At 45.7% G+C, this 25,694-nt stretch overlaps 1 protein-coding gene across 9 annotated transcripts in view; it reads left to right on the top strand.

Moving 5' to 3' along the window:
* The window catches only part of KDM6B (lysine demethylase 6B), a 511,446-nt gene that overhangs the window by 425,275 nt on the left and 60,477 nt on the right, over positions 1-25,694 (top strand). For 8 of the 9 annotated variants that reach the window (XM_069218686.1, XM_069218685.1, XM_069218684.1 and 5 more), the window contains 4 exons: positions 1,893-2,063; positions 5,680-5,817; positions 18,164-18,544; positions 21,311-24,456. In XM_069218686.1, coding sequence (XP_069074787.1) covers positions 1,893-2,063; positions 5,680-5,817; positions 18,164-18,544; positions 21,311-24,456 — 3,836 coding nt within the window. The remainder of the gene's footprint in view (positions 1-1,892; positions 2,064-5,679; positions 5,818-18,163; positions 18,545-21,310; positions 24,457-25,694) is intronic. The other variant, XM_069218693.1, reaches the window with a different exon arrangement.

The following is a 25,694-nucleotide window of genomic DNA, read 5'->3' on the forward strand; positions in this document are numbered from 1 at the left end:
AATCTATAGCACCACATTCCAAGAATAGATGCCTACAGGGTCAGTAACATTTTCCGTTTTTTCTTTAAAGCACCGTAGTAGAGTGCATACGTTTTCCAGCTCTCGTGCTTCTGCGCCCCCCTACATCCTCCCCTTCATGTGCTGTCTGTCCTCGCCAAAAACTCCCCTGTGTTTTGCATTGCTTTCTTCTTGTGCTTTTCCCTCGTACTGTGGTGTTTCTCCCTCGTGTGCTGTTTCTCCCTCCCCAACTAGTCCACACTGCTTCCCACCCCCAACTTATCTTCCCACGGTCTTTTTTTTATTTAATAATTTTGTTAGATCCAGGCAGCAGGTTGCGCTCATTCCCTCTTCCTTGCTTCAGTAATTGCAAAAATAAATGGTGTCTCTCACTTCGAAGATGTAGTGACACGTGTGCTTCTACAACATGACATGGTCAACTGCGTCATTGCGGATTTTTATTTATATATTTTTTTAAAGCTTGCAGCAGCATCACCAAAATGCATTGGCAAAGGCAGTGGGTTCCAAAGGCAAGACCTCTTGGCTTTGTCAATGCTTGGTAATATGGGAACCTACTAAGCTGTCTTCCTTTACAGACTCCACTTAATAACTAGAACCTCATTTTTACTAATACCCGCAATGTTTTAACCCTGTCTTAAACCGTGCTAGATCTACAGAGTTCCTCAAGGCTCCACTTCACACATTGTACTATTCCTTATATATTCTATATGACCACCCTCCGCCCCCCCCCCCCCCCCATCGCTACGTAGGCCTTTCTAGTAAAGTTGCTATCAGTTCAACAAATATCAATATCACTGGACAACACATAGTCCTGTGTAAACAACAACATGAAATCTGTAACTTTTCTGAGCATGAACGTCTCAATATTGTTCCTCCAAAGCCCTAATCCATTTTTTATTTACCTGCTCAGTTCTCAAAATCTCAACCACAACTGTTTTTTAAATAAAAGAAAAAGTAAAAGCCTTTGAAATTCCTCCCCTTGACCACTTTTGTTTGAAGCCAAAATGTACTTAGATTCCTCTGACTGCTTTAGTCTGATATGCATTGGGAACACACAATTCCTCCTCCTTCCAGGAATCATTATAGTCTAATGGCTTTCTTTTAATTGATCCCTTCCCAGAAACATACAGTGTGCCCTCCTCAAGAATGTCTCTCCTGTGAGACCCCTAACCCCTTGACATTGCCTCCGCATGCATTGGCTCGTGGTCAGGAGAGATGCCAATTTTAGATTTTGTTAGTGGGCCAAAATATCTCTCCACAATAAAACTCATTTTCGAACAGATTTCATTATCACCTCACTCTTACTCACTTGCGATCCTCGGTTTGCAATCTGAAGAGTGATAGGAAGAAATACCATGACTACCTCAGTGCTCTAGAAATGTATAAACTCCCATGACTTAGCAAGATTTAAAACACAAGCTCTAATAGTGAGCCTTTGCATAGATCCCACTCTTATCCTCATGCAGCTCTGGTGCTTAATACCACATGTGCTTCGTGTGCATAAAGATACTAAGTAGAAAGAGTGAATCATTTGCAGACCTGGAGAGACACCTTCTACTAAGCAATATTGGAGACCAGAATATTTTTATTGCCTTTAAAAAGGAAACTCTTTAGAATGAAATCAGATCAGATGTGAGCATTGGAAGTAATGAGTAAGAGAAAGAGCTACCACTGTAGGAGGGGCGATATTTGTGGTTGAAATTTTCTGCAGACTTCCGAATGATACTCAGTGAAGGGTGTCACCATATTCAAACCAAGATTCCCAGGGTGTTTTTCAGAGGTGCACAATTGTGAAGCTGCAACAATTTGTACATGAAAGACACCATATTATGTGTTGCACACTTTTGATACTGGTTTAATTGTCCCTACTCCAGCAGAAGAGAAACTTTTCCAGCAAGCGAGGTTCTCAGATGAAACGACCAGGGGCTTCCATGGAGACCTCAGTAATCCAACCTGTTCCTTCGGTCCAGCATGTGGCCCACCCACCTCACAGTGAGGACTTTCCCAACAGCGCCAAACGCAGGAGGGGCACTAGTCCGGAACAGGTGAGATGCATCATTCTCCTACACAACCAACTTATTTTTTTGAGTAGTGTGTGGCATGGTCTCTATATTGGAGAAGGAGGGTCTCTGTACATCACTGGGGTTTAAATGAAAATTCTTGGTGTTCACCGTGAGGACAGCTTTAACTATGCCCTGCTTAGCGAAGATATGTGGTGCTTCGTTGTTTTACGGGCATGGAGAAGCAGTAGCTAGGGTCGATTTCTATGATAAATGAAGGAATTCATTGGGGTAAGACTTTTAAAATAATACCGGGTTCAACGAATCTTGAGGCGATGTGTCTTGATTTGGCTAACAGTTCCTTGCTTCAGGGGTTACAGTTCTTTTTCCACATTACTGTCTTGAGGTTAAATTAATACCAAATGGTTGCTATAAGCTTTTCCTTTCCATAGGTGCTCTGAAAATGTACCTTGGACTAAGAGCAGTGTCACATTTGTTCTGTGATATCAGTTACGAGGCATGTCTTATAAAACGTTTAGATTTGCTACTGCCTCGCATTTCTAACACCTAGCCAACCCCATTTGTCTTGCAGCTATCTCTTTTATAAACGATCATTTTATAGTTCGTCAGTCTAACAAAAACAGTCCAAGGGGAAATAGATTGATTTTACTAAATATATTTGTTTTTTAGGTCGAGCCTGCAGGCAGCACACATTGGGTGGTTAGTAAGCACTATATAAATATCAGTATACTACAAGCATGTTTGTGTAAGTAACAAGTGGCATCAGAGGAGAGAGTTACTTATCTTCAATAATGATCTTTCTGGTGGACAATGTAACTGCAGATTCAATGCCTTTAAAATATTCCCTTGTATCCAGATACTTTTCATAGCAATGCATTCTGTTAGCCACTAGGTGGCGATGTGTGGCCCTGCATAGGCTTTGTTCTGCCCTGGAACTGACTGATCAGAGCTGCATATAAGATCCACTCCTACACATCGTCAGTTTCTTGCTTGACTCTTTTGTCATAAGATGCCCTGCTGCACCTCAGGATGTAGATGCCTCCCGTGATCTGCCAGCTGAGCTTGTTCGCCTAGCTTTCATGGATCTCACCAGGAGGTTCACGATCAGGTGTATGCCCTGACACTATGACACTACAGCTAACTCCAGAGGTGCTCCAGGCGGAGAAGGGAGCTAACGCTTCAGATCGTGTGCAGTCTCCTTTGAAACCTGGATGACATCTGTCAGATTGACTTGGTGCTGGACCCACTGGGAATTTCAGATTGTGCTGCAGAGCAGACATGTGCCACCTGGAATAGCCTACAAGCAGGATGCAGGAGGATAACAGGCCAAGAAACCACAGAGCTGCCCTCTCATGGATATGGGCTTGATTGAAACATCAGAATCTTAGCCTGAATGTCAAGGACATGTTGCAATGGAGGTAAAGCCCTGAAGTACACCAAGTCCAATACAGTGCTACAGAAAGAACTCATTGTGATGGAATCGGGTGTGAGTTTGCCTCAAATCAAGAGTCCCAGTGATGTTGGGAGGTTTGCAGTTGTCTGGAGGTGGTCCCTGACTGACTGTGGAGAGTCCGCCCTTAACAGCCAGATGCCAAAGATGAGGAAACTGCTATCACTTTAGTGAACACTTGAGGGGAGCTGGTGGTATATGAAAATTCCCATCCTGCAGACCCATGGCTGCCATCTAGTCACACAGATCCACGGCAGGCAGAACCTGAGCTAATTTGCATTTGTCCTTCTGTAGGAAGGCATTCAAAGGAGACCCAGCGAGTGTGCCGTGGCCGTAAGCGAGCTCTGTATATTTCCTATGAATCATATGGATCGCATAGATGCATGGTGATAAAGCACCACCCTGGTGTCAACTGCCCACCTCAGACAAACAGTGATATCATGTCCAACACAAATCACATATTTGGCTGCATCTTGACAATCGTGAATAGTCTGAGCCAAGGAGCACCACAGGCAACACCACCAGCATCTGGAGTGGGGTGCAGTGTAAGGAAATCTTGGTCATTAGGAGGTGGTGTATGGCACCAACCAACCGGTCTCCTTATCAGTGGGTATGAACAGAGCTTGCAGTGTCCATCAAAATATCAGCAAGTGCTTCATTAAATGAAGCAAGAGCTCTGAGACTGGTCCAGCTTGCAAAATATCTGTAAGGACAATAGTCGTGACTTCAGCTGAAAGTAATTGTAGGTCCAGGATCTTAGCCTCTCAACCAATTACAACATTAAAGGAAGAATTATTTTCCATTGAGTGCCCAGGAGGCAAAACAAACCCTGTATTAAGGAGAAGTATCAAGCTTGTTGGCTTCATGTAATTACATGTAAAGTCTGTCCTCATCCTCATAATAAGTCAGAGGCGTAAATTGTCCCTCTCCTTATCTATGGGTGGTGGCAAGCTCTGGTCAAAGTCAGTACCAAAAGGTAATTGAGCCTTTGTGGGTGCCTCTGTGGTAGTAAAAGCATAGAATCAGGCTCAGGTTGTATGGGGACGTCGTGCACTATAGCGGATTGGAAGCTCGACCTCGGACAGGGCTGGACATTAGATTCTCATCTGCCTTTGATGATGGAGAGACCAAGAAAGTCTGAGTGAAAGTCTGCACCAGAGTCATTTCAGTGCTGAACAGGTGGGGTTCAGGTGGCACTGAGGATGGATCTGCTGGCTGAAAGACTGAGGGTCCCTGCAGTTCCTTTGGCCCTGAAGGTGCAGTAGAATGTGCGGTTAGAGTGCCCAAGATATGCAGAATGGTCTTGTGGTGTCACCAATGGCCCAGGGAACTCTAGGTGCATTGTGATCATTTGTAGGATCAGCTCCTCAATCAGAGACCAGAGCGAGATCACCTTAAGGACCTTGCAACTTCTCTTTTGACGGAGCGACACAATGGCGTCCAGCCCCAGTTCTCTTTCTTCTGTGTTTGGTGGACTTCAACAACGAAGACGATTACTTGCGGGAGCGTATCTGCACCCTTATCATGGAGCAGGACTAATGAGGCCAGAAACTTAGTCCTGTGTTAGGTGACATACAGCTTTGCGGTCACTGGTTCCTTCAGGTGTGTGAGGGTGCACTCATTGAACAAATTGGAGTCATGCTCTGAGGCCAACCACCAAAGACTCGCCTCATGCGGGTCTGTGACCGCTATCTTTTTTTGTGCAGTAGTGGCATGTTTGAAGCCAGTAATTCTAACAGGGGACATGGTTTCCTTAAACACTAGGTTTTGGTGTGAGAGTCGTCAGAATACTGAAAGTGGGAGCAGAGTTCAGGCTCAACATTGAAAAAGATCAGAAAGAAAGAAACAGATGTCTGCATGTAGTTTTGGCCCTTTTATGCTTCTCCACTTCTGCGGTGGAACAAAGGCTATGTGGATCTGCATGCTGCCGCCTAGAGACATGCAGGAGCGTTGCTTTGAAAAGCTTCCAGATAGTCTTGCGCCTCGGGAATATTCTAAATGCGAGTAATCTGTGGTTAGAAGTATCTGTCAGAAGTGTAATACATTGCCTAAAGATGTTTTAGTTCTTGTACTCCTTGACCAATGTCTTTCACTTGCCTTCAAAAGGATTGTGAGCCACTGGATACTTTGTTGCAGGGTGGTGTATTTTTCCTTTCCCATTGTATATTAACTCCCTTCTCCTTTCGCTAGCAAAGGGGAAATTCCGCGTCCCTGCAAAGTGGCCAGAGTGCATCAACTTACCACCCTCTACCCAGGCCTGGCCTGTGGAACCCCATACATGGAGACTCGTGGAGTCATGAAAGGAAGAGTGCAGCGCTAGAACGGCAGGTACTTATGAGGGTAGAGAACTGAGGGGGTTCAAGGAGGATTTGGGTAATACTGGTTTGGGAAGATTGTTGGCACAGCCTCTGTGGGCTAAAGGTGAAAAGCTGCACTTTCTGTCAGAAGAACATGTATTTGGGTAATGCAGATTCTACTTTCTTGTACACTGCGGTTTACTCTTACTCTTTATACTTCATGTTCTAGTTTACAGAAAGCCTTTCAGTTTTCACTGTATAACTCAGTTTATCTTGTAGGTGAGACATATACAATACCCCTTGAATTATGGGTAAGACCGAATTATGGTATATTGTTGACTAAAGTAGTGCCCAGAAAAGGCAGATTTCAGTTGAGAACACTGTTTAACACATGAAGGCTGCACGTGCAAGGTTTTCACCTCATTTCTGCTCCTGAGCACAACAATTAGCAACTCAAAAGATGAACTCTTTTGGCACAACAAGAGGTGCTTTATTACGTTTTGACACCTTTTAAACTGAAAACTTTTTTTTTTTTTTTTTGATCTGCAGAATATGTATCGGATGTAGGATTATGTGGCAGGTGAAGTTTAGGAAGTAACTCATTTCATCACGCAAAATAAAAATGCCACCACCGTACAATCATACACTTTCATCTGCCCTGATTCAGTGCCCCAAAACAGAATTGGACTTGCTAAAGAAAAAGCATAGGAGAACTTTAGAGCGTTTTAAATCTACCTATAGAGCCATGTGCATCTTGATTCTTGTTGGAAGTCTAGTTTATGGGTTTCTGTTCAAATAACAGTCAAGAGAAAGGCAGGCACCCGAGTTCAGATACTGAAACTAAATCAATATGTAACTGAAATCATAGTCCACTTTGACATGTTTAAATAAGTTCTCAGTAGTTCATTATATGTTATTAGTGTTTGTTATGGTGTCCTTCTAGAAGTAATTTAATCTGACAGCCCTCTCCTGCGCCTGAAGAATTGCAGGCCAGACCATGCTGATGTAGTTATCCTGTAGGATAATGTAGGTGGAAAGTGGTGGATGCTGTACTTGAGGAATGATCAGAATCATATACTTAGTATCACATATAAGCAGTCTTGTGTCTAGAACAAGTGAGAGGGGTCAGAATGTTTACTCAAATGTTAGCATTTGGCGTTGTAATTCATATGCTGTGCATACCCCTGCCATCTAATTTTGCTTTCAGTTTATTACAAGTTGTGATTCTATAAAGATGTGCTTTCGGCTCAAAATGAATTTGTGATTACTCCCGTGAAGCCCACAATGCACCAGGGCAAAGATTCCATCTTCAATTGTTGCTTCCCATCTATTGGATTTCGAAGTAAGTCAAGCAATTTAACACCTGAGGGCTGGGTAACTGGTTATTTCCGACTTCGCACTGACTGCACCATCTAACACGGACTGCAAAGGGATTGACCTGAAGAGCCTGGTGTTAAGTCGGATGAGTGTTACTTATTTGAGGATGAGTATAGAAAGCAATCTATTTTTTTGTTTATTTTTTATTGTGGCCTCCTCGTAATTGCACTGACCCTCCTGCAATCTGGCAACCATCAAGGGACAGCTTGTAGGTGACTCCTGGGATCTTCATCGACTTCTGAACTCTGCAACTGGACTTTTTCAGCAGACAGTTTCTTGTAGAGTCTTTCTTGACAACTCTGAGGACCCACCTATGAGGGATCCCTTAAATAACTCTAAAAGGGGGTTGACCACTCTCTGCAGTGACCTACCTATTGGAGGGGATCAAGGGCTTCACCTGCCTGGCCTAACTAACCAGATGCTCTCAGGGGCCTCTGCACATGTTATTATCAAGATGGCAGAATGAAGTGGCCACCTGGCAGATCTCTGGGCACCTCCCTAGGGGAGGTGCTGGATAGGGGGATGGTCACTCTCCTGTCCTTTGTTTTGTTTTGCGGGATCCCAGTGAATACAGTCCAAAACATATTAACACCATGGAAAAAAGTGGAGGGATACTACAACCAATACCAAGCTTAATACATGTATTTTCCTGTCAAAATGTTTGTTTTGAGATCGCACTGAAAGTTTTACACTGCAGCAGTGAGGATATGAAGGGTAGGCCTAGAGCTTAAGTTATCAGTTACACTGTAGTGGATGGCACAATAGGTGCTGCAGTCCACAAATGACATTTAACTTTCCATGCTGTAGGTGTATTACTGCATCATACACTATGGCACATATACTATGGCCTTATGGGAAGAAGCTACCTTTGAAGGGCAGATGTATAACACCAGGGAAGAGGCTGCTCCATTGTTAAGGTACCCAGGCTAGCACGGTGTAGGAAGTTGGCTCTGTATATACTATTTCAAAGTAAGAAATAGTGTGCACAGAGTCCAAGGGTTCCCCTTAGAGGTAAGATAGTGGCAAAAGTAAATAATTCTATTGCTCTATTTTGTGGTAGTATGGTCGAGCAGTAGGCTTTTCAGAGGGTAGTGTTAAGCATTTGTTGTACACACAGGCAATAAATGAGGAACACACACTCAGACAATTCCAGGCCAATAGGTTTTTATATTGAAAATGAAAATGTCACTTACCCAGTGTACATCTGTTCGTGGCATTAGTCGCTGCAGATTCACATGTTTAGCACAGTCCGCTGCCTGGTGTTGGGCTCGGAGTATTACAAGTTGTTTTTCTTCGAAGAAGTCTTTTTTGGTCACGGGACCGAAGGACTCCTCCTTCTTCGGCTCCATTGCGCATGGGCGTCGACTCCATCTTAGATTGTTTTCCCCGCAGAGGGTGAGGATGGAGTTGTTTGCTATAAATAGTGCCCATGCAATGGAGTGAATACGTATGTACATAAAAGGTTTATAATAATTATTTACAAATGTACAAATGTTTAAGATTTAAGATTTACTTCTAAACGGCTACAGGCTTCCCGGGGAGGCGGGAGGGCACATGTGAATCTGCAGCGACTAATGCCACGAACAGATGTACACTGGGTAAGTGACATTTTCAGTTCGATGGCATATGTTGCTGCAGATACACATGTTTAGCATAGATTATAAAGCAGTTACCTCCCCTAAAAGCGGTGGTTTAGCCTGTAGGAGTTGAAGTAGTTTGGAATAATGTTCTTAGTACAGCTTGGCCCACTGTAGCTTGTTGTGCATTTAGTACGTCTACACAGTAGTGTTTAGTAAATGTATGAGGCGTAGACCAGGTTGCAGCCTTACATATTTCGCTCATAGGAATGTTTCCTAGAAAGGCCATTGTAGCACCTTTCTTTCTGGTTGAGTGTGCCTTTGGTGTAATAGGCAATTCTCTCTTGGCTTTAAGATAGCATGTTTGAATACATCTGACTATCCATCTAGCAATGCCTTGTTTAGAGATTGGATTTCCTATGTGTGGTTTTTGAAAAGCTATGAACAGTTGTTTTGTTTTCCTGATTAGCTTTGTTCTGTCAATGTAGTACATTATTGCTCTTTTGATGTCTAATGTATGTAGTGCCCTTTCAGCCACGGAATCTGGCTGTGGGAAGAACACTGGTAATTCGACTGTTTGATTTAAATGGAATGGTGAGATGACTTTTGGTCGAAATTTTGGATTTGTTCTTAGAACTATTTTATTTTTGTGTATTTGAATAAATGGTTCTTGTATGGTAAATGCCTGTATTTCACTTACCCTTCTGAGGGATGTGATTGCAATGAGAAATGCGACTTTCCACGTTAGATATTGCATTTCACAGGAATGCATGGGTTCGAAAGGTGGACCCATGAGTCTTGTTAAGACGATGTTAAGGTTCCATGAAGGAACTGGTGGTGTTCTTGGTGGTATAATTCTTTTTAGTCCTTCCATGAATGCTTTAATAACTGGTATTCTAAATAGAGACGATGAATGAGTAGTTTGTAGGTAAGCAGATATTGCTGCGAGGTGTATTTTTATAGATGAAAAAGCGAGGTTTGCTTTTTGCAAATGTAGTAAGTATCCCACTATGTCCTTTGTAGAGGCATGCAATGGTTGGATTTGATTGGTATGGCAGTAGCAAACAAATCTTTTCCACTTAGATGCATAGCAGTGTCTAGTGGAAGCTTTTCTAGCTCGTTTTATGACCTCCATACATTCTTGTGTGAGGTCTAAGTGTCCGAATTCTAGGATTTCAGGAGCCAAATTGCTAGATTCAATGATGCTGGGTTTGGATGCCTGATCTGTTGTTTGTGTTGTGTTAACAGATCTGGTCTGTTGGGTAGTTTGACATGCGGTACTAGTGAAAAGTCTAGTAGAGTTGTGTACCAAGGTTGTCTTGCCCATGTGGGTGCTATTAGTATGAGTTTGAGTTGGTTTTGACTCAACTTGTTTACTAGATATGGAAGAAGAGGGAGAGGGGGAAAAGCGTATGCAAATATCCCTGACCAACTCATCCATAGAGCATTGCCTTGTGATTCGCGGTGTGGGTACCTGGATGCGAAGTTTTGGCATTTTGCGTTTTCTTTTGTTGCGAACAAATCTATCTGGGGTGTTCCCCAAATTTGAAAGTATTTGTTCAGAATTTGGGGGTGAATTTCCCATTCGTGGACTTGTTGGTGGTCTCGCGAAAGGTTGTCTGCTAGTTGGTTTTGGATCCCTGGAATAAATTGTGCTATTAGGCGAATGTTGTTGTGAATCGCCCACTGCCATATTTTTTGTGTTAGGAGGCACAATTGTGTTGAGTGTGTTCCTCCTTGTTTGTTTAAATAATACATTGTTGTCATGTTGTCTGTTTTGACAAGAATGTATTTGTGTGTTATTATGGGTTGAAAGGCTTTTAACGCTAGAAATACTGCTAACAGTTCTAGGTAATTGATATGAAATTTTGTTTGGTGTACATCCCATTGTCCTTGAATGCTGTGGTGATTGAGGTGTGCTCCCCACCCTGTCATTGAAGCATCTGTTGTTATAACGTATTGAGGCACTGGGTCCTGAAATGTCCGCCCTTTGTTTAAATTGTTGCTGTTCCACCATAGAAGCGAGAGGTATGTTTGGCGGTCTACCAACACCAGATCTTGAAGTTGACCCTGTGCCTGTGACCATTGTGATGCTAGGCACTGTTGTAAGGGGCGCATGTGTAGTCTTGCGTTTGGGACAATGGCTATGCATGATGACATCATGCCTAGGAGTTTTAGCACCAATTTTGCTTGTATTTTTTGGTTTGGAAACATAGCACTTATTACTTTGTGGAATGCTTGCACTCTTTGTGGGCTTGGAGTGGCAATTCCTTTTGATGTGTTGATGGTTGCTCCTAGATATTGTTGTGTCTGACACGGTTCGAGGTGTGATTTTGTATAGTTGATGGAGAAACCCAGTTTGTGAAGGGTTTGTATGACATATGTGGTGTCGTTTGTGCACTTCTTTACTGTATTGGTCTTGATTAGCCAATCGTCCAGGTAGGGAAACACGTGTATCTGTTGTCTTCTGATATGTGCTGCTACTACTGCTAGACATTTTGTGAACACTCTTGGTGCAGTTGTTATTCCGAATGGTAAGACTTTGAATTGGTAATGTATTCCTTTGAATACGAACCTTAGGTACTTTCTGTGAGAAGGGTGTATCGGTATATGAAAGTACGCATCTTTTAGGTCTAATGTGGTCATGTAATCCTGCTGTTTGAGCAGTGGAATGATGTCTTGTAGTGTGACCATGTGGAAGTGGTCTGATATGATGTAGGTATTTAGTGTCCTGAGATCTAATATTGGTCGTAATGTTTTGTCTTTTTTTGGAATTAGAAAGTACAGGGAGTAAACTCCTGTGTTTTTCTGTTGTACTGGTACTAGCTCTATTGCATCCTTTTGCAGTAGTGCTTGAACTTCTAGTCCTAAAAGTTCTAAATGTTGTGGTGACATTTTGCGTGTTTTTGGAGGGATGTTTGGTGGGAATGTGTGGAATTCTATGCAATATCCATGTTGGATTATTGCTAATACCCAATTGTCTGTTGTAATCTGTTGCCAAGATTGGTAGAATTGGCTTAGTCTTCCCCCCACTGGTGTTGAGTGAAGGGGTTGTGTGACTTGAAAGTCACTGTTTAGGTGGAGGTGTTTTTGGAGTTTGGAATCTTCCCCTACTCCTTGGGAATTGACCCCCTCTATATCCCCTGAAACCTCCCCTTTGGAATGAACCCTGATATGGTGTGGTTCTTGTTTGTTGGCTGGTGGTGTCTGTGGGTTGGCCACGAAACCCCCCTCTAAATGGTGTTTTTCTAAAAGAGCCTCTGCTCTGCGGGGAGTAGAGTGCGCCCATGGCTTTGGCCGTGTCTGTGTCCTTTTTAAGTTTTTCAATGGCTGTGTCCACTTCAGAGCCAAAAAGTTGATTCTCGTTGAAGGGCATATTAAGGACAGCCTGCTGGATTTCAGGTTTGAAGCCTGAAGTGCGTAGCCAAGCGTGTCTCCTTATGGTGACAGCAGTGTTGACTGTTCTTGCTGCAGTATCGGCTGCGTCTAGTGAAGAGCGGATTTGATTGTTTGAGATCGTTTGTCCCTCTTCAACTATTTGCTGCGCCCTTTTTTGGTATTCCTGGGGAAGATGGTCTACGAGAAGTTGCATCTCGTCCCAGTGTGCGCGGTCATATCTGGCCAGCAGCGCTTGTGAATTTGCGATGCGCCACTGGTTGGCTGCCTGTGATGCTACTCTTTTTTTCCCGCCGCATCAAATTTTCGGCTTTCTTTGTCCGGAGGTGGTGCGTCGCCAGATGTATGTGAATTTGCTCTCTTGCGAGCTGCCCCTACTACCACGGAGTCAGGTGGTAACTGCGAAGTAATAAACACTGGGTCTGTGGGTGGTGGTTTGTATTTCTTATCCACCCTTGGGGTGATGGCTCTTGATTTTACGGGCTCTTCAAAAATTTGTTTTGCGTGCCGTAACATCCCTGGTAGCATTGGGAGACATTGATATTGGCTGTGTGTAGCCGAGAGGGTGTTAAATAAAAAATCATCCTCTATAGGATCGGAATGCAGTTGGACATTGTGGAATTCTGCTGCCCTAGCCACCAGTTGCGAGTATGAGGTACTGTCCTCTGGCGGTGACGGCTTTGTGGGGTATGACTCGGGATCATTGTCCGGCACTGGGGTGTCATACAGGTCCCAAGCGTCTTGATCCTGATCGTCATGACTTATGGTAGTTTGCGCTGGTGAGTGCATTTGTGGCGGTGTTTGTGCCGGCGATGCCTGTGGTGGAGAGGGCGGAGGCGTGACTTTTTTAACCACTTTGGCTTGTGGTTGTGCGTCATCCTTTGGAAGTCCGATCCTTCTTTTCCTCGTTATTGGGGGAAGGGTTGATATCTTCCCTGTGTCTTGCTGGATGTACAGTCTCTTTTGTGTGTAGTCCGATTCTACACTTTGGAGCTCTTGTCCAAATCTGTGCATTTGGCCACTTATTCCTTGTTCCTCTGAGTAGGATGAAGGTGTGGTATTTTTCGGCGCCGAGAGAGAATCTTTTTTCGGTTTCGGCACCGACAGAATTTTTGTTCCTTTCGGCACGGATTCTCGGTGCCGATGTTTTTCGGTGCCGGTATCTTGTTTTTGTCTCTCGGAGCCGCTTTCTCGGCTCCGAGGTTGCTCCATGGCGGTCCCTCGACCGGAGTCGGGTGTCTTCGCTATGGGCGTGCCCTTTTTCGGCGCCTTTGACGGGTCGCCTGTTTTATGGGTCGAGCCATGGCCTGTTGGCAGTGGCGTCCCCTGGGCTTTCGGTTTGTCGATGGATTTACTTTTCGACGTCTTACTCACAGTTTGTTGCTGTTGTTCGACGTCGGAGTCTCCGGATTCTGATTCCGGAACCGAGAATGTTTCCTCTTCCTCGTCGAAACGTTGTTTTGTCGGCGTGGACGCCATTTGTTGACGCCTGGCTCTTCGGTCCCGGAGTGTTTTTCTGGACCGGAAGGCTCGACAGGCTTCACAGGTATCCTCCTTGTGCTCGGGGGACAAGCACAAGTTACAGACCAAGTGCTGATCTGTATAAGGATACTTACTGTGACATTTTGGGCAGAAACGAAACGGGGTCCGTTCCATCGGCTTCGATGTCGCACGCGGTCGGGCCGACCAGGCCCCGATGGGGGATCGAAACTACCCCAAAGTCTTCCGATGATCGGTGTCGATGTACCTAACTATCCCGATACCGAACGGAATAATACCGACGCTTTCTTCCGAGATTCTGACTAACTTTCCGAACCGAAACACGGAGCGAAAAGGAATACGTCCGAACCCGACAGCGGAAAAAAACAATCTAAGATGGAGTCGACGCCCATGCGCAATGGAGCCGAAGAAGGAGGAGTCCTTCGGTCCCGTGACCAAAAAAGACTTCTTTGAAGAAAAACAACTTGTAATACTCCGAGCCCAACACCAGGCAGCGGACTGTGCTAAACATGTGTATCTGCAGCAACATATGCCATCGAACATATTTTTTCTTAGTTATTTAAAGAACCACAGGTTCAAGATTTACAGTTAATACTTTAAACGTAAGGTACTTCACTTAGATGCTTTAGGAATTTTGAATGAAAACAATATCATGTACAGTCTTTGAAAATAGCTTATTGCCATTTTTACAAAGTGGACACTGCAAAAATCAACAGTTCCTGGGGGAGGTAAGTAAAGGTTAGATTAGGAGGTAGGTAAAATACTTACAAGTCTCAGTTCTGGGGCATAGGCAGCCCACCGTTGGGGGTTCAAGGCAACCCCAAAGTTAACACACTAGCAGCTCAGGGCCGTTCAGGTGCAGAGTTCAAAGAGGTGCCCAAAACACATGCGCCTATGGAGAACAGGGGTGCTCCGGTTCCAGTCTGCCAGCATGTAAAGTACCTGCGTCCTCGGGGGGAGAGGGGGGGGGGGGCAGACCAGGGGGGTTTTGTAGAGCACTGGGGGGACACAAGTAGGCACACAAAACACACCCTCAGTGGCACGGGGCAGCCTGGTGCAGTGTGCAAAGCAGGCGTTGGGTTTCAGGTAGGAAACAATGGAGGGACCCGGGAGTCACTCTACGGTGCAGGCAGGCACAAGGGGGGGCTTCTCGGGACAGCCACCACCTGGGCTAGGCAGAGGGTCGTCTGGGGGTCACTCCTGCGTTGAAGTTCGGTTCCTTTAGGTCCTGGGGGCTGCGGGTGCAGTGTTGGTTCCCTGGCGTCGGGTCCTTTGTTACAGGCAGTCGTGGTCAGGGGGAGCCTCTGGATTCTCTCTGCAGGCGTCGCTGTGAGGGCTCAGGGGGGTCGTCTCTGGTTTCTCACTGGCTCGCAGTTGCCGGGGAGTCCTCCCTGAGGTGTTGGTTTGTCTGCAGGTCGAGCCGGGGGCATCGGGTGCAGAGTGTGAAGTTTCACGCTTCCGCCGGGAAACGTGAAGTCCTTGGAAGTTGCTTCTTTGTTGCAAATAAGTAGCTGGTTTTGAACAGGGCTGCTGTTTACAGGAGTTTCTTAGTCCTGTAGTCCATGGCAGTCCTAGGCTTCAAAGGTCGCTGGTCCCTGTCGGATGCGTCGCTGGAGCAGATTTTTGAAGTTGGAGACAGGCCGGTAGGGCTGGGGCCAAATCAGTTGTCGTCTTCCTCCTCCTCTGCAGGCTTGAAGGTCAGCAGTCCTTCTTTCGTCATGTTGCAGGACCTGATTTCCTGGGATCTGGGGAGCCCCTAAATACTGAATTTAGGGGTGTGTTTAGGTCTGGGAGGGCAGTAGCCAATGGCTACTGTCCTTGAGGGTGGCTATACCCTCTTTGTGCCTCCTCCAAACTCAAGATGGAAGATTTCTAAAGGCAGGGGTCACCTCAGCTCAGGACACCTTAGGGGCTGCCCTGACTGGTGGGTGACTCCTCCTTGTTTTTCTCATTATCTCCTCCAGCCTTGCCGCCAAAAGTGGGGGAAGTGGCCGGAGGGGCGGGCATCTCCATTAGCTGGGATGCCCTGGGGCCCTGTAACAAAAGGGGTGAGCCTTTGAGGCTCACTGCCACATGTTACAGTTCCTGCAGGGGGAGGTGAGAAGCACCTCCACTCAGTACAGGCTTTGTTCCTGGCCACAGAGTGACAAAGGCAGTCTCCCCATGTGACCAGCAACATGTCTGGTGTGTGGCAGGCTTGCAGAAACTGGTCAGCCTACACAAGAAGTCGGGTTGGTATTCAGGGGACATCTCTAAGATGCCCTCTGGGTGTATTTTTATAATACATTGTACACTGGCATCAGTGTGCATTTATTGTGCTGAGAAGTTTGATACCAAACTTCACAGTTTTCAGTGTAGCCATTATAGAACTGTGGAGTTTGTGTTTGACAAACTCCCAGACCATATACTCTTATGGCTACCCTGCACTTACAATGTCTAAGGGTTGGCTTAGACACTGTAGGGGCATAGTGCTCATGCACATATGCCCTCTCCTGTGGTATAGTGCACCCTGCCTTAGGGCTGTAAGGCCTGCTATAGGGGTGACTTACCTATGCCACAGGCAGTGTGAGGTTGGCATGGCACCCTGAGGGGAGTGCCATGTCGACTTAGTCATTTCCTCCCCACCAGCACAAACAAGCTGTGAAGCAGTGTGCATGTGCTGAGTGAGGGGTCCCTAGTGAGGCATAAGACATGCTGCAGCCCTTAGAGACCTTCCCTGGCATCAGGGCCCTTGGTACCAGGGGTACCAGTTACAAGGGACTTACCTGAGTGCCAGGGTTGTGCCAATTGTGGAGACAAAGGTACAGTTTAGGGAAAGAACAGTGGTGCTGGGGCCTGGTTAGCAGGGTCCCAGCACACTTTTAAATCATAACTTAGCATCAGCAAAGGCAAAAAGTTAGGGGGTAACCATGCCAAGGAAGCATTTCCTTACACACGGGAAGCAGAAAGGGGAAACCAGTTGCCGAACAGTTTCTTTAGGAGTGTGTAACCCTGAGGTAGCCACACCCCAGGGTTGGGCTACGGAGTCCTGCACCCTGAGAGAGAGAGGTCTTGCCAACTTAGGAGTGGGCAGAATGGTGCATCCTGGAATAGCAGGATGCCACACTCCACAGGAAGTGATCATCAGGTGGGCGGAAACGTGGTAGGCCATTGGCTGCCAACCGCATCCTGCTCTGAGGGCACTTCCCAAGGATGAAGAAGACCTCTCTGGCACTCAGACCTCAGATCTCGACCGACTTAGAAGAAAGATTTTAGGATTGCCCTCCTGGAAAAGGGGACCGGCAAAGAGAGGCTGCTCTTACTAGGACGGCACCTAGTGGCTAGTGAGGAAGAAAACTGTGCCTGTCATGTCCTGCTCAAGGAAAAGCTTTCTCCAGAGACCAGGCTAGCCAGGAGAACTCCAAAGGCCAGCTGACAGCCTCCTATTCGCAGCACAAGGACACAAGCTGAATAAGACTGCTGGGGCAAGTTGGTAGCGCAAAGTCTTCAATCCGCTACCATGGTAGTCATGCCACACTGAGGACCAAAACCCAAAGCACAGAGTTGCACCTCAGCTTGCTGAGCACACGCGTGCTGTTGAAGAGTCTGTGCGACCCTTAGAAGGTGAATTATCGACCCAGGAGGAATTGACCTGTGACATTGACGACCGGTAGTCCAGTGGCGACTGGACTTGGGTCAGACCGGAGACGACTTTGTGGGATGGAGACCCTGCAACCAGGAGCCTGTCACTATCCTCGTGGTCTGAGGAATCCCTGCAGGAAGACCCCCGTTGAGGGCGTCACATCCACAGCATCCTAGAGTATCCTCCATCCCTTGCATCAGGACCACTCCTTAAGAATCGATTGCAACGTGGATAAAATACCTGGAACCGCTGAAGGACTGCTTCTTCTGTGAAGGTAACTGTTGAAAAACTTGCTAGTCCCCCTGACAAGCTCCCTGCCGGAGTTGGTTGCCCCAAGTACTTGTAACCAAATGCATTGACACTTACCTAGGTTTCCCTTGGAAAAATGTTCTACTTGTCCAATTTGTCAACTTTGCCAAGTTAATTTGCTGTTGAGGGAAAATGCATTGATTTAGTATTTTTTCTACAATCTACATCCAGTAGTTCTTTGCAGCTGCATTCTACTTCATTTATATTCCACGCAGGTGATGCACAAGTTATAGTCCAGCCAGCAGAAAACATGTGACATTTGCTTTTAAATGTTTGAGAAACTCCTGCATCATCCATTACCACCTCCCCCCCTCACCCCCCCTTTCCCCTTAAGTCTTTTGTGATTTCCCAGAATGTACAAAGAGGTTTTGACAACTGCTACTACCTGGAGGACAGGTTTGAGTTGAGCTTCTGTTGGTGGGTTGTACTCTGCTTAATGGTTGTTTCAGGTTACCTGCCTAAGTTTAGAAGAGATGTTTTTTTACTTGTGCGCTTTCTTGTTCGTGAACCAGCAGTGAAAATGTTTTCACACTGCCAAATGTTTTCTGTGTGCTTTTTTAAATCTTTATTTATTCAGATTTCCTTTATATACACAGGAGCAGAGAGCTTCAGTTCCCAGTCTCTACTCGTATTCCAGCACTCCATCTCTGCCTTCATCCTACAATTCGAACCGCCCTGTCCACCACTTAAGCACTGCACCACCACCTCCAGCCCCTCAGGGCCGTCCACCGCCCCCCCAGCATCACCAGTCGCAGCACTTGCCCGCAGCGGGAGATAGCCACAGCAGCTTATTGTCTCGCACAGGAAGTGACCTTAGAGATAGCAGGGTGCACAGAGCACAGATGGAGTCGGATGTTTCACCAGCAAATCCTGCGCGCGTGCCTTCTAATTCGCGGCCTCCTGAAGGCCCACCCCACGGCATGTCCACAGTCGGCAAGTTTGTGAGAAGGGAGCAAAGCCCCGGCCACGCCACCCTGGTGAGTATTACTTCTGGGAATGCTGAGTCCTATTTACACCAGTCCAAGCATGGATAAATGTAAAAACTATTCCGGACTGGCTTTTTAAATTCCTCATTTTTAAAACAGTACTCCTGTTTAATCGGGCTTCTATATTTTGTGCCTAGATAGTTTTCCTGGTAATTGTTGTGAAATTTTTGTAGTATCTCTCATTGCTTTTTTTCATAGTGACTATGCTCTCCTGACAAGATTTTTTTTTTTTTTTAAAAGGTCTCTTGACAAAATAGTTTCTGCATGGATGAGTCTCTGACATACAAAAATTATGAAACATTGCATAACACGAAATCCGGAAATTAAGCAATTTCAACCATCTTGATTAAAAATGTCTCGCAGGCTTTCTTTAGATTGCCATAGAAAATTTTATTTGAGTAATAATTTACTGGATTGCCTCACAAGTTATGAACAGTACATCACTGGATTTCAGAAATGTTCATAATGTAGTTAAAAGTTGATTTCAAATTGGAATAGCGCTGCTCTGTCTGCTTTCTAATTGGGTTTTGTTTTGTGATTCTCACTTGCTGCGTGCTTGGGGTTCTTTGTCTTTTTTGTGTCTCCATTGCCCTTTTTTTTGTCTTTCCTCAGAATGTCTGAGATTGTTGTAGGAAGCTGGCCTTGGGTGTTTGTGAGCACCTATGGTGTTATCACCTTATACCAGGTCCAGGAATCCCCTATTAGTGAAGAGTAGACAGTGTCTATGAAACCAGGGCTCTGTAGAGGTACCTGTGGATGAGCAGCCAAGACTTGTGTAGGAGACATGCAACGCTTATACAATACCACTACAACAACTTATCACACATGAAAGAAGCACAGTGTTACAAAAATAAAGGTACTTTATTATAGTAACACAACACTAGAATACCTATAGGCAATTCCCCCCAATTGGACACAAGCACACACTAGATATTTATGCACAATAGCAATCCGCAAAATAGCATAAAAGCAGCAGGAACTGGCAATACATTTAGTAAAATTTTGTTCTGTTATTTTGATGTTTGAAATGGGCAGTGAGCAAAATGTCTGTGGGCAGTCACACTGATAAACAAGGAAGACACGGAGCAGCAACAATTGAACGAGATTTCCAGATATTATTAATAATGCTTTTAAAGAATCAGTTTTTGAAGGATATTAGAAAATGCATGGATAAATAAAAATGTAGGGGTTGGGAAAATAAGCTAGAATACATGTTACAAAATACTCCGTCCCACGATCACCTCACCCAAGGCACTAGCGCCCTTTCCACACCACAACCACCTTCTAAAATTAAGTTGGGGCCCTAACAAGCCCCAGTCATCACTCCCCCACCCAAGGACATCCAATACATCATCACCCAAAACGATTTGGGGCCGTGCCCCGATCCCCTCTCACTCACCCAGGCAGCAATGCCCCCTCCGTCCCATCACCACCACCCAAAACAGTATACTCCATGCTGCCATCCTACACCCATAGCACAACTGTGAGAAATTGCAGTATTAGTTGAAGGCGGTAAGTGCCCACCTCAAGTAATAATCGCAGTCATTGTCAAGGTGACCCATTAAAGTAACTAATTAAACCTTAGTTCCGCCCCCCGCCTCCTTCCCCGTAGATATAGTACCGAGCAGACAGGTTTAACTTGGGAGCAGTGTGTAACTGTAGCAAAACGAATAGCAGCTACAGTGCTGCAAAACTATTATTTTTTTCATTACTAAATTACAGTTTACGTATCTATAAAGTTGCTAATGTATGTCACAGGGTCCTGGTGGCGGGATCCGGGGAAAAGTCTCAGAAGTTGGAAATTGAATTTACCAAAGTTAGTGCTGAGCCAGTCAAAGCTTCCAGTATATAGAAAAAATCCATTCTGGACACCTACAGCTTAACTGGATTGTGAGTCGCCCAGAGAAATGAGCTTCTGCTTTTCTCCAAGACATTCTGTAGATTTCAGCGATGACGATAGGACTAGATCAGTCACTCTAAAATGTATATCCGTTTAAAATCTCAATTTAGTTGGCTCTTAAGCTTACCGTCCCTTCTGTAAACCCTATACTTAAAGCTGCATCGATGCTCTTTTCTTGTTTTGAACTGTTCACTCAATCCCCACCTCACTTTGTTGTATCACTGTTCTTTCTTTTGAAATGGCTACTGTAACCCCCTGCCCCCTTTGTGCACTGTGATGTCGCTTTGCAATATCTGACATAACCATACATCTGATTTTGACAATGTCCAGGGGCATGTTACAGATGTTCCTCCCGCTCCTTTCAGATGACTAGCTAGTTCTCCATTCTCAGCTTTGTTGTTCAGGTTATGATACTTCCTGCATGTAGGGTCACTATACAATCCATGCTATCGATGTTAAATATTTAATAACTGCACTTGTTTGAAAACTGGCTGCAAAACATCATATCATGCCATACACATGTGAAGAACTATACTTTTCCCAGTGGCAACGATATACACAACCCATAAAAATGATCTGATAAAAGATGTGTAGCATCCTATTGGCTGTGACGTCCATGATTTAATGCATTTTTGAATTGATGACTAGTTAAGATATTTGTAAAAGAGTGAGGTTTCTTATTAGTGTTAAAGTGTAGGACATAGCCTAGGTTTACTGCACTTGATTTGCCAGTAGTACTACCTGAGGCAAATGAACTACAAGATTTGTACCTAAATAATAATTACTTTTTTCTGACATGCTGCACTCGTGATCTTACACCCTTGTTCAGTAACTCTTATTTGTTTTTGCCTCCACAGGTCCCTGACCGCTACCAAAGTGCAGGCCGAGAAGCTGCTAATCAGGTCAAAAGTGAGCCACTCCTGAGCCGGAATCCAGTCATTCACCAGGGATCACGTCTACCAGAAGCCTCCTCTACACCTGCACTCAATGGATCCAGTTTAGCCTGCTCACCACACTTAACCACAACAGCACCATCAAGCACCCTCAACGGCCTCAGCTCCTCTTGCCCTAACTGGTTGCCTTCTGCAAGTAGCTCATCTTTGCCTCGGAGCACCAACAGTGAGAGATCGGAAGGCAAATCAAAGGACCCGTTGGATGAAATTCTCTTTGGAGAAGATGGACCCCCAGTCAAGCAGGAAGCGTTTTACAACCACTGTGATACAGCAGTAACTGCCCGTACCAGCCGCACAGTTTTGGGAAAAAGTGGGTACGACCCATGTTCTCAAGACTCGAAAAGTATCAGTAGAAAACAGTCACTAGGGTCAGAGGCTTTCCATAGTATCGAACAAGTTATCCGAAACCTAGATGAACTAGAGGACAAGAGACCAAAAGCATATATCTCTTGCCCATCACTGGATGCCAAGAAATCGCAGGAGATGGAGACTGGTGCTTCTGTCCTCCAGTCTGATACAAACCTGGAGGAGGAGAAGAGTCCAAGCGTAAGCGAGATAACTCCTTCTGGTTTACGCTGTAATTACACTGGAAGTGTTAAAACTGAAGCAGGGTACTGGATGAAAGGTTGCCCATTTCCTGAAGAAGCATCAAAGCAGTGTCCAGCGCAGGAGACCAGGGTCTCCAAAGCCCCTGATCAGTCTGCCATAGGTAGCCCCGTGGGCTTTGTTGAGCAGGAAAGGAAAGAGAGAGAATCTTTAAGTGTGATAAGAGCCTCCCCCTTGCTGTCTCCTACTCCTCAAGAAAATACCTCAGGAAGCTACAGGCACTTGGAAGGGCCTCCCAATGCCCAGCAAAGTACCCCTCACCCAAAGACATTGCAGCTGGAAATTGGCAGCCATGTGCCTCTGGAAGTCGCTGGTTTTGTCAGTGAACAGAATCCACCCTTTGTAAATGAGACCAGTAAGACTCAGGAGTCTCTTCCCTTAGTTCAGCCAGCTTCAAAGAAACTGTTTGACTTCCAAGGTGGACAACTGGAAGACCAATTTGAAGAACCATCTGAATTTCCCAAGATTTTGCCAGACGGTCTGGCTAATATCATGAAAATGTTGGATGAGTCTATACAGCAAGAAGATGAGCTGTCTCAAAAGGCATCGAATTTCTCTGGGCTTCCCCCTCCTCCTCCAAGTGTCTTACCGACCTCAGTGCGGTCTGGTAAGCAGGAGAATGCCAGTTTATCAGATCCCAGTGAGAGGCCCAAGGTACTGTCGACATCTCCTCTGAGAAATGGAGATAGTGTCAGCCTGCTTCATACAACTGATCTCTCTACTATCCAACCAGAAGCAATTTTCAGCCCGGGGCTCTTCAGAGAGAATGGGTACTCAAAAACTGGCCACGATGAGTCAAGCCTCAAAAAGCAGCAGTTGTCCAGCTCACAAGCTAGCCTTGACAGCAAACAGGAGGTCCCAACAGCTGTCAAACGGCCCACCCCCACCAAGCTGTACCAGTTTTTTGGCCAGCAGAAAAACATTTCTAGAGAGTCAGTAGAAAAGCAACCAGACTGCTTCCCCACAGGAACTGATGGAAAAAGTGGGGGACCTCCCAGCACCAATCACAAGGAGCCTCCAGTTGCTAAATATGCACAGCACAACAGTGGTAGTATTCTCAAGTCATTGGCAAGTGTGCTAGAAGGGCAAAAATATTCATACAGAGGCAGCCCAAACTCGAAACCGGCAGCTAATGCATCCCAGTATTTTTCTGGTGCTAATTTTGTTAAAAAGAATCCAGTTTGTGCCACTCAACAGATACCCTCTCAGATGTCTACCTCAGTCACTGCATGGACTAAAGCGTTGAGGGATGAGCCAGAGGCACTGAATGCAGGCAAGAATGCAAGCAGCCCTGAGCCAGTCTGGCGCGACGATCACAGACCAAATGTAGGGCTGTCCCCTTCCCCCAGCAGCAGGGAGTCCGAGATCAAAGAGCATCTAGAAAAGAAGTGGAGTGGAAAGTCCGACACAGACATCTTAGAAGAGATTAGCAGGGCTTGTGAGACATTGGCAGAGGAAAGAAAGCAGGATGTAGTGGATGGCGCCAACAGTCGTGATGACAAGTGTTTGGACAAGATTATTCTGAAAAAAACACACGAAATGAAACTACCTGAGATGCAGCTGCTTCTACATGAACCACCTACACCACCCATACAGTCATTGCCAGCATCACCATCCACACAGTTTCCACCATCGCCACCTGCAGAGGTGCAACTAACTGTGCAGCAGTTGCCACTTGAAACAGTGCAGTCATTGCCATCACCACCGGTGCAGCTGCCGCCATCACCACCGGTGCAGCTGCCGCCAACGCCACCGGCTCAGCAGCTGCCGCCATCACCATCGCTGCAGCTGCCGCCATCACCATTGCTGCAGCGGCCGCCATCACCACCGGTGCAGCTGCCACCCTCACCACCTGCAGAACTGGTGCCATCCCCACGTGCACAGGTTCCATCATTGACCACACAGCTCCCTTCTTCTCCAATGCCCTCACTTCAGTTGCATTTTTCAAAAGAGGAAAGCAAAGGACGAGATCGGGGCAAAGAACGCCGCAAACACAAGAAGTCCAGCAAAGACAGCAGCCGGCGGCACAAAGGGAACAAGTCACGAAAGGAAAAGAACCGGAAGATTCTGGGCAATTTGGATCTGCAGAGCAAGGAAATCCAGTCCCGGGAAAACACAAAGGCTGAAAGTGGTGCTAAATCGGTCAAACCTGCCTCTACGTCAGAGCGTCGGAAAACTGAACTAGTGAAGAAAGAGGAGTCACCATCTTCTCTGCCTAAAGAGATTAGCAACTCCACCACAACCCCAACCACCACAGCAAGCGCTGACTTGTTGAAAATGAGGTCGTTCATGGGAGGACCCCCCAAGGAGCTGAAAATCAGGCTCATCAAAGTAGAAAGTGGCAACCGTGAGACCTTCATTGCCTCTGAGGTGGAAGAGAAAAGGATTGCTCTGGCTGACTTGACAATCAAGAACTCTGCAGCAGAGATAGTGCGGGCCAGCAAGTAAGAAAACGGGACAGGCACAGGGGACAAGATGGTAGCTAGTATATATCACCTCCAAAGCACCTTTTTTGAGTAACACCTTAAGTAGGCTGAGCGTAGTCATCTGATGAGGCAATGTCAAGCTCATTCTTGCATGATTAACACCAACATCCTTGTGTATGTATTGTGTGTGTGTGTGTGTGTGTGTGCATGCATGCATATATGTTTGGCATGTGTGGCTATAGATACACATGCTTTGCATATGTCTGCTATCTAGTGTTTGGTCCTGAGTGTTACAAGTTGTTTTTGTTCGAAGAGTCTCTTAGAATCATGAGATCAAGTGACTCCTCCTCTCAGTGATACTTTTCATGGGCATCAACTCCTTTGTTTGTTTTCTCTCTGCCATCGGGTTCAGACACATGTTCATCCTGCTCTGGTATTCCTCAGCTCGGTCTTTTCCGAACTGTTCTCTTCTGTTGTTCTGTCGTTCTGTCTGCGACAGTATTGTAATTTTGGTTGTCTGTTCTCGATAGCTTATAGTCAGTTCAGATTTCTGCATCCGGATTAGGTTCAAAGCCCATTGGAGTGCCCGCCTTGGGCATACTCGTCCACATGATGTTGGGATATGCAGGGCTAATGGAACAGACTTGATTTCGAATTTGCCCTTGATGCCATTTGAAATTCCCACACCTACCAACACTTGGTGTGTAGCTTGTCTTTCCCTGGACCACAATGGACAAAGCTGTAATGATTGTTGTTACTTTTGATCAAAGAAGACACTCAAGGACCAAAGAGCATGTCATTGGAGAAGGTGTCGAAAACACTAGACAACACTCTGGATATCATCGGAGAAGAGCACGTGCAGGAGGGCTGCAACAGGAGAAGCCCTTCTCCATAAAAGACTTGGAGTCGGGCATCCAATCTGACATTAAAAGTCAGCCTGTTACCTCCGTGCAATTCATGAGCACAACACCCCCTTCTCCCTACAAAGCCTTTTAAAAATCCCCAAAAGCAGGGTTCTGTACCGCGACTGCCTTGGGGTCATGGTCAGATCCAAAAAATATATTTGGACGCCCGCCTTCTGGCTCTGCACCGAAAATAGCCAAGACCAAGATGTATGCGGCTCTTAAGACTGTGCCTTCCAGAGACTCCAGTCACTCCTCGAAAGTAGCCGCACCAGTGGACCCATCTTAGACATGATGAGTGCCAGCTCCATATTCAAAAAGGAACAGGGAGAATAATTGCTTCTCCCCTTGTTT

The sequence above is a fragment of the Pleurodeles waltl genome, chromosome 12, assembly GCF_031143425.1.
Source record: "Pleurodeles waltl isolate 20211129_DDA chromosome 12, aPleWal1.hap1.20221129, whole genome shotgun sequence".
In the NCBI taxonomy this organism is placed as follows: Eukaryota; Metazoa; Chordata; class Amphibia; order Caudata; family Salamandridae; genus Pleurodeles; species Pleurodeles waltl.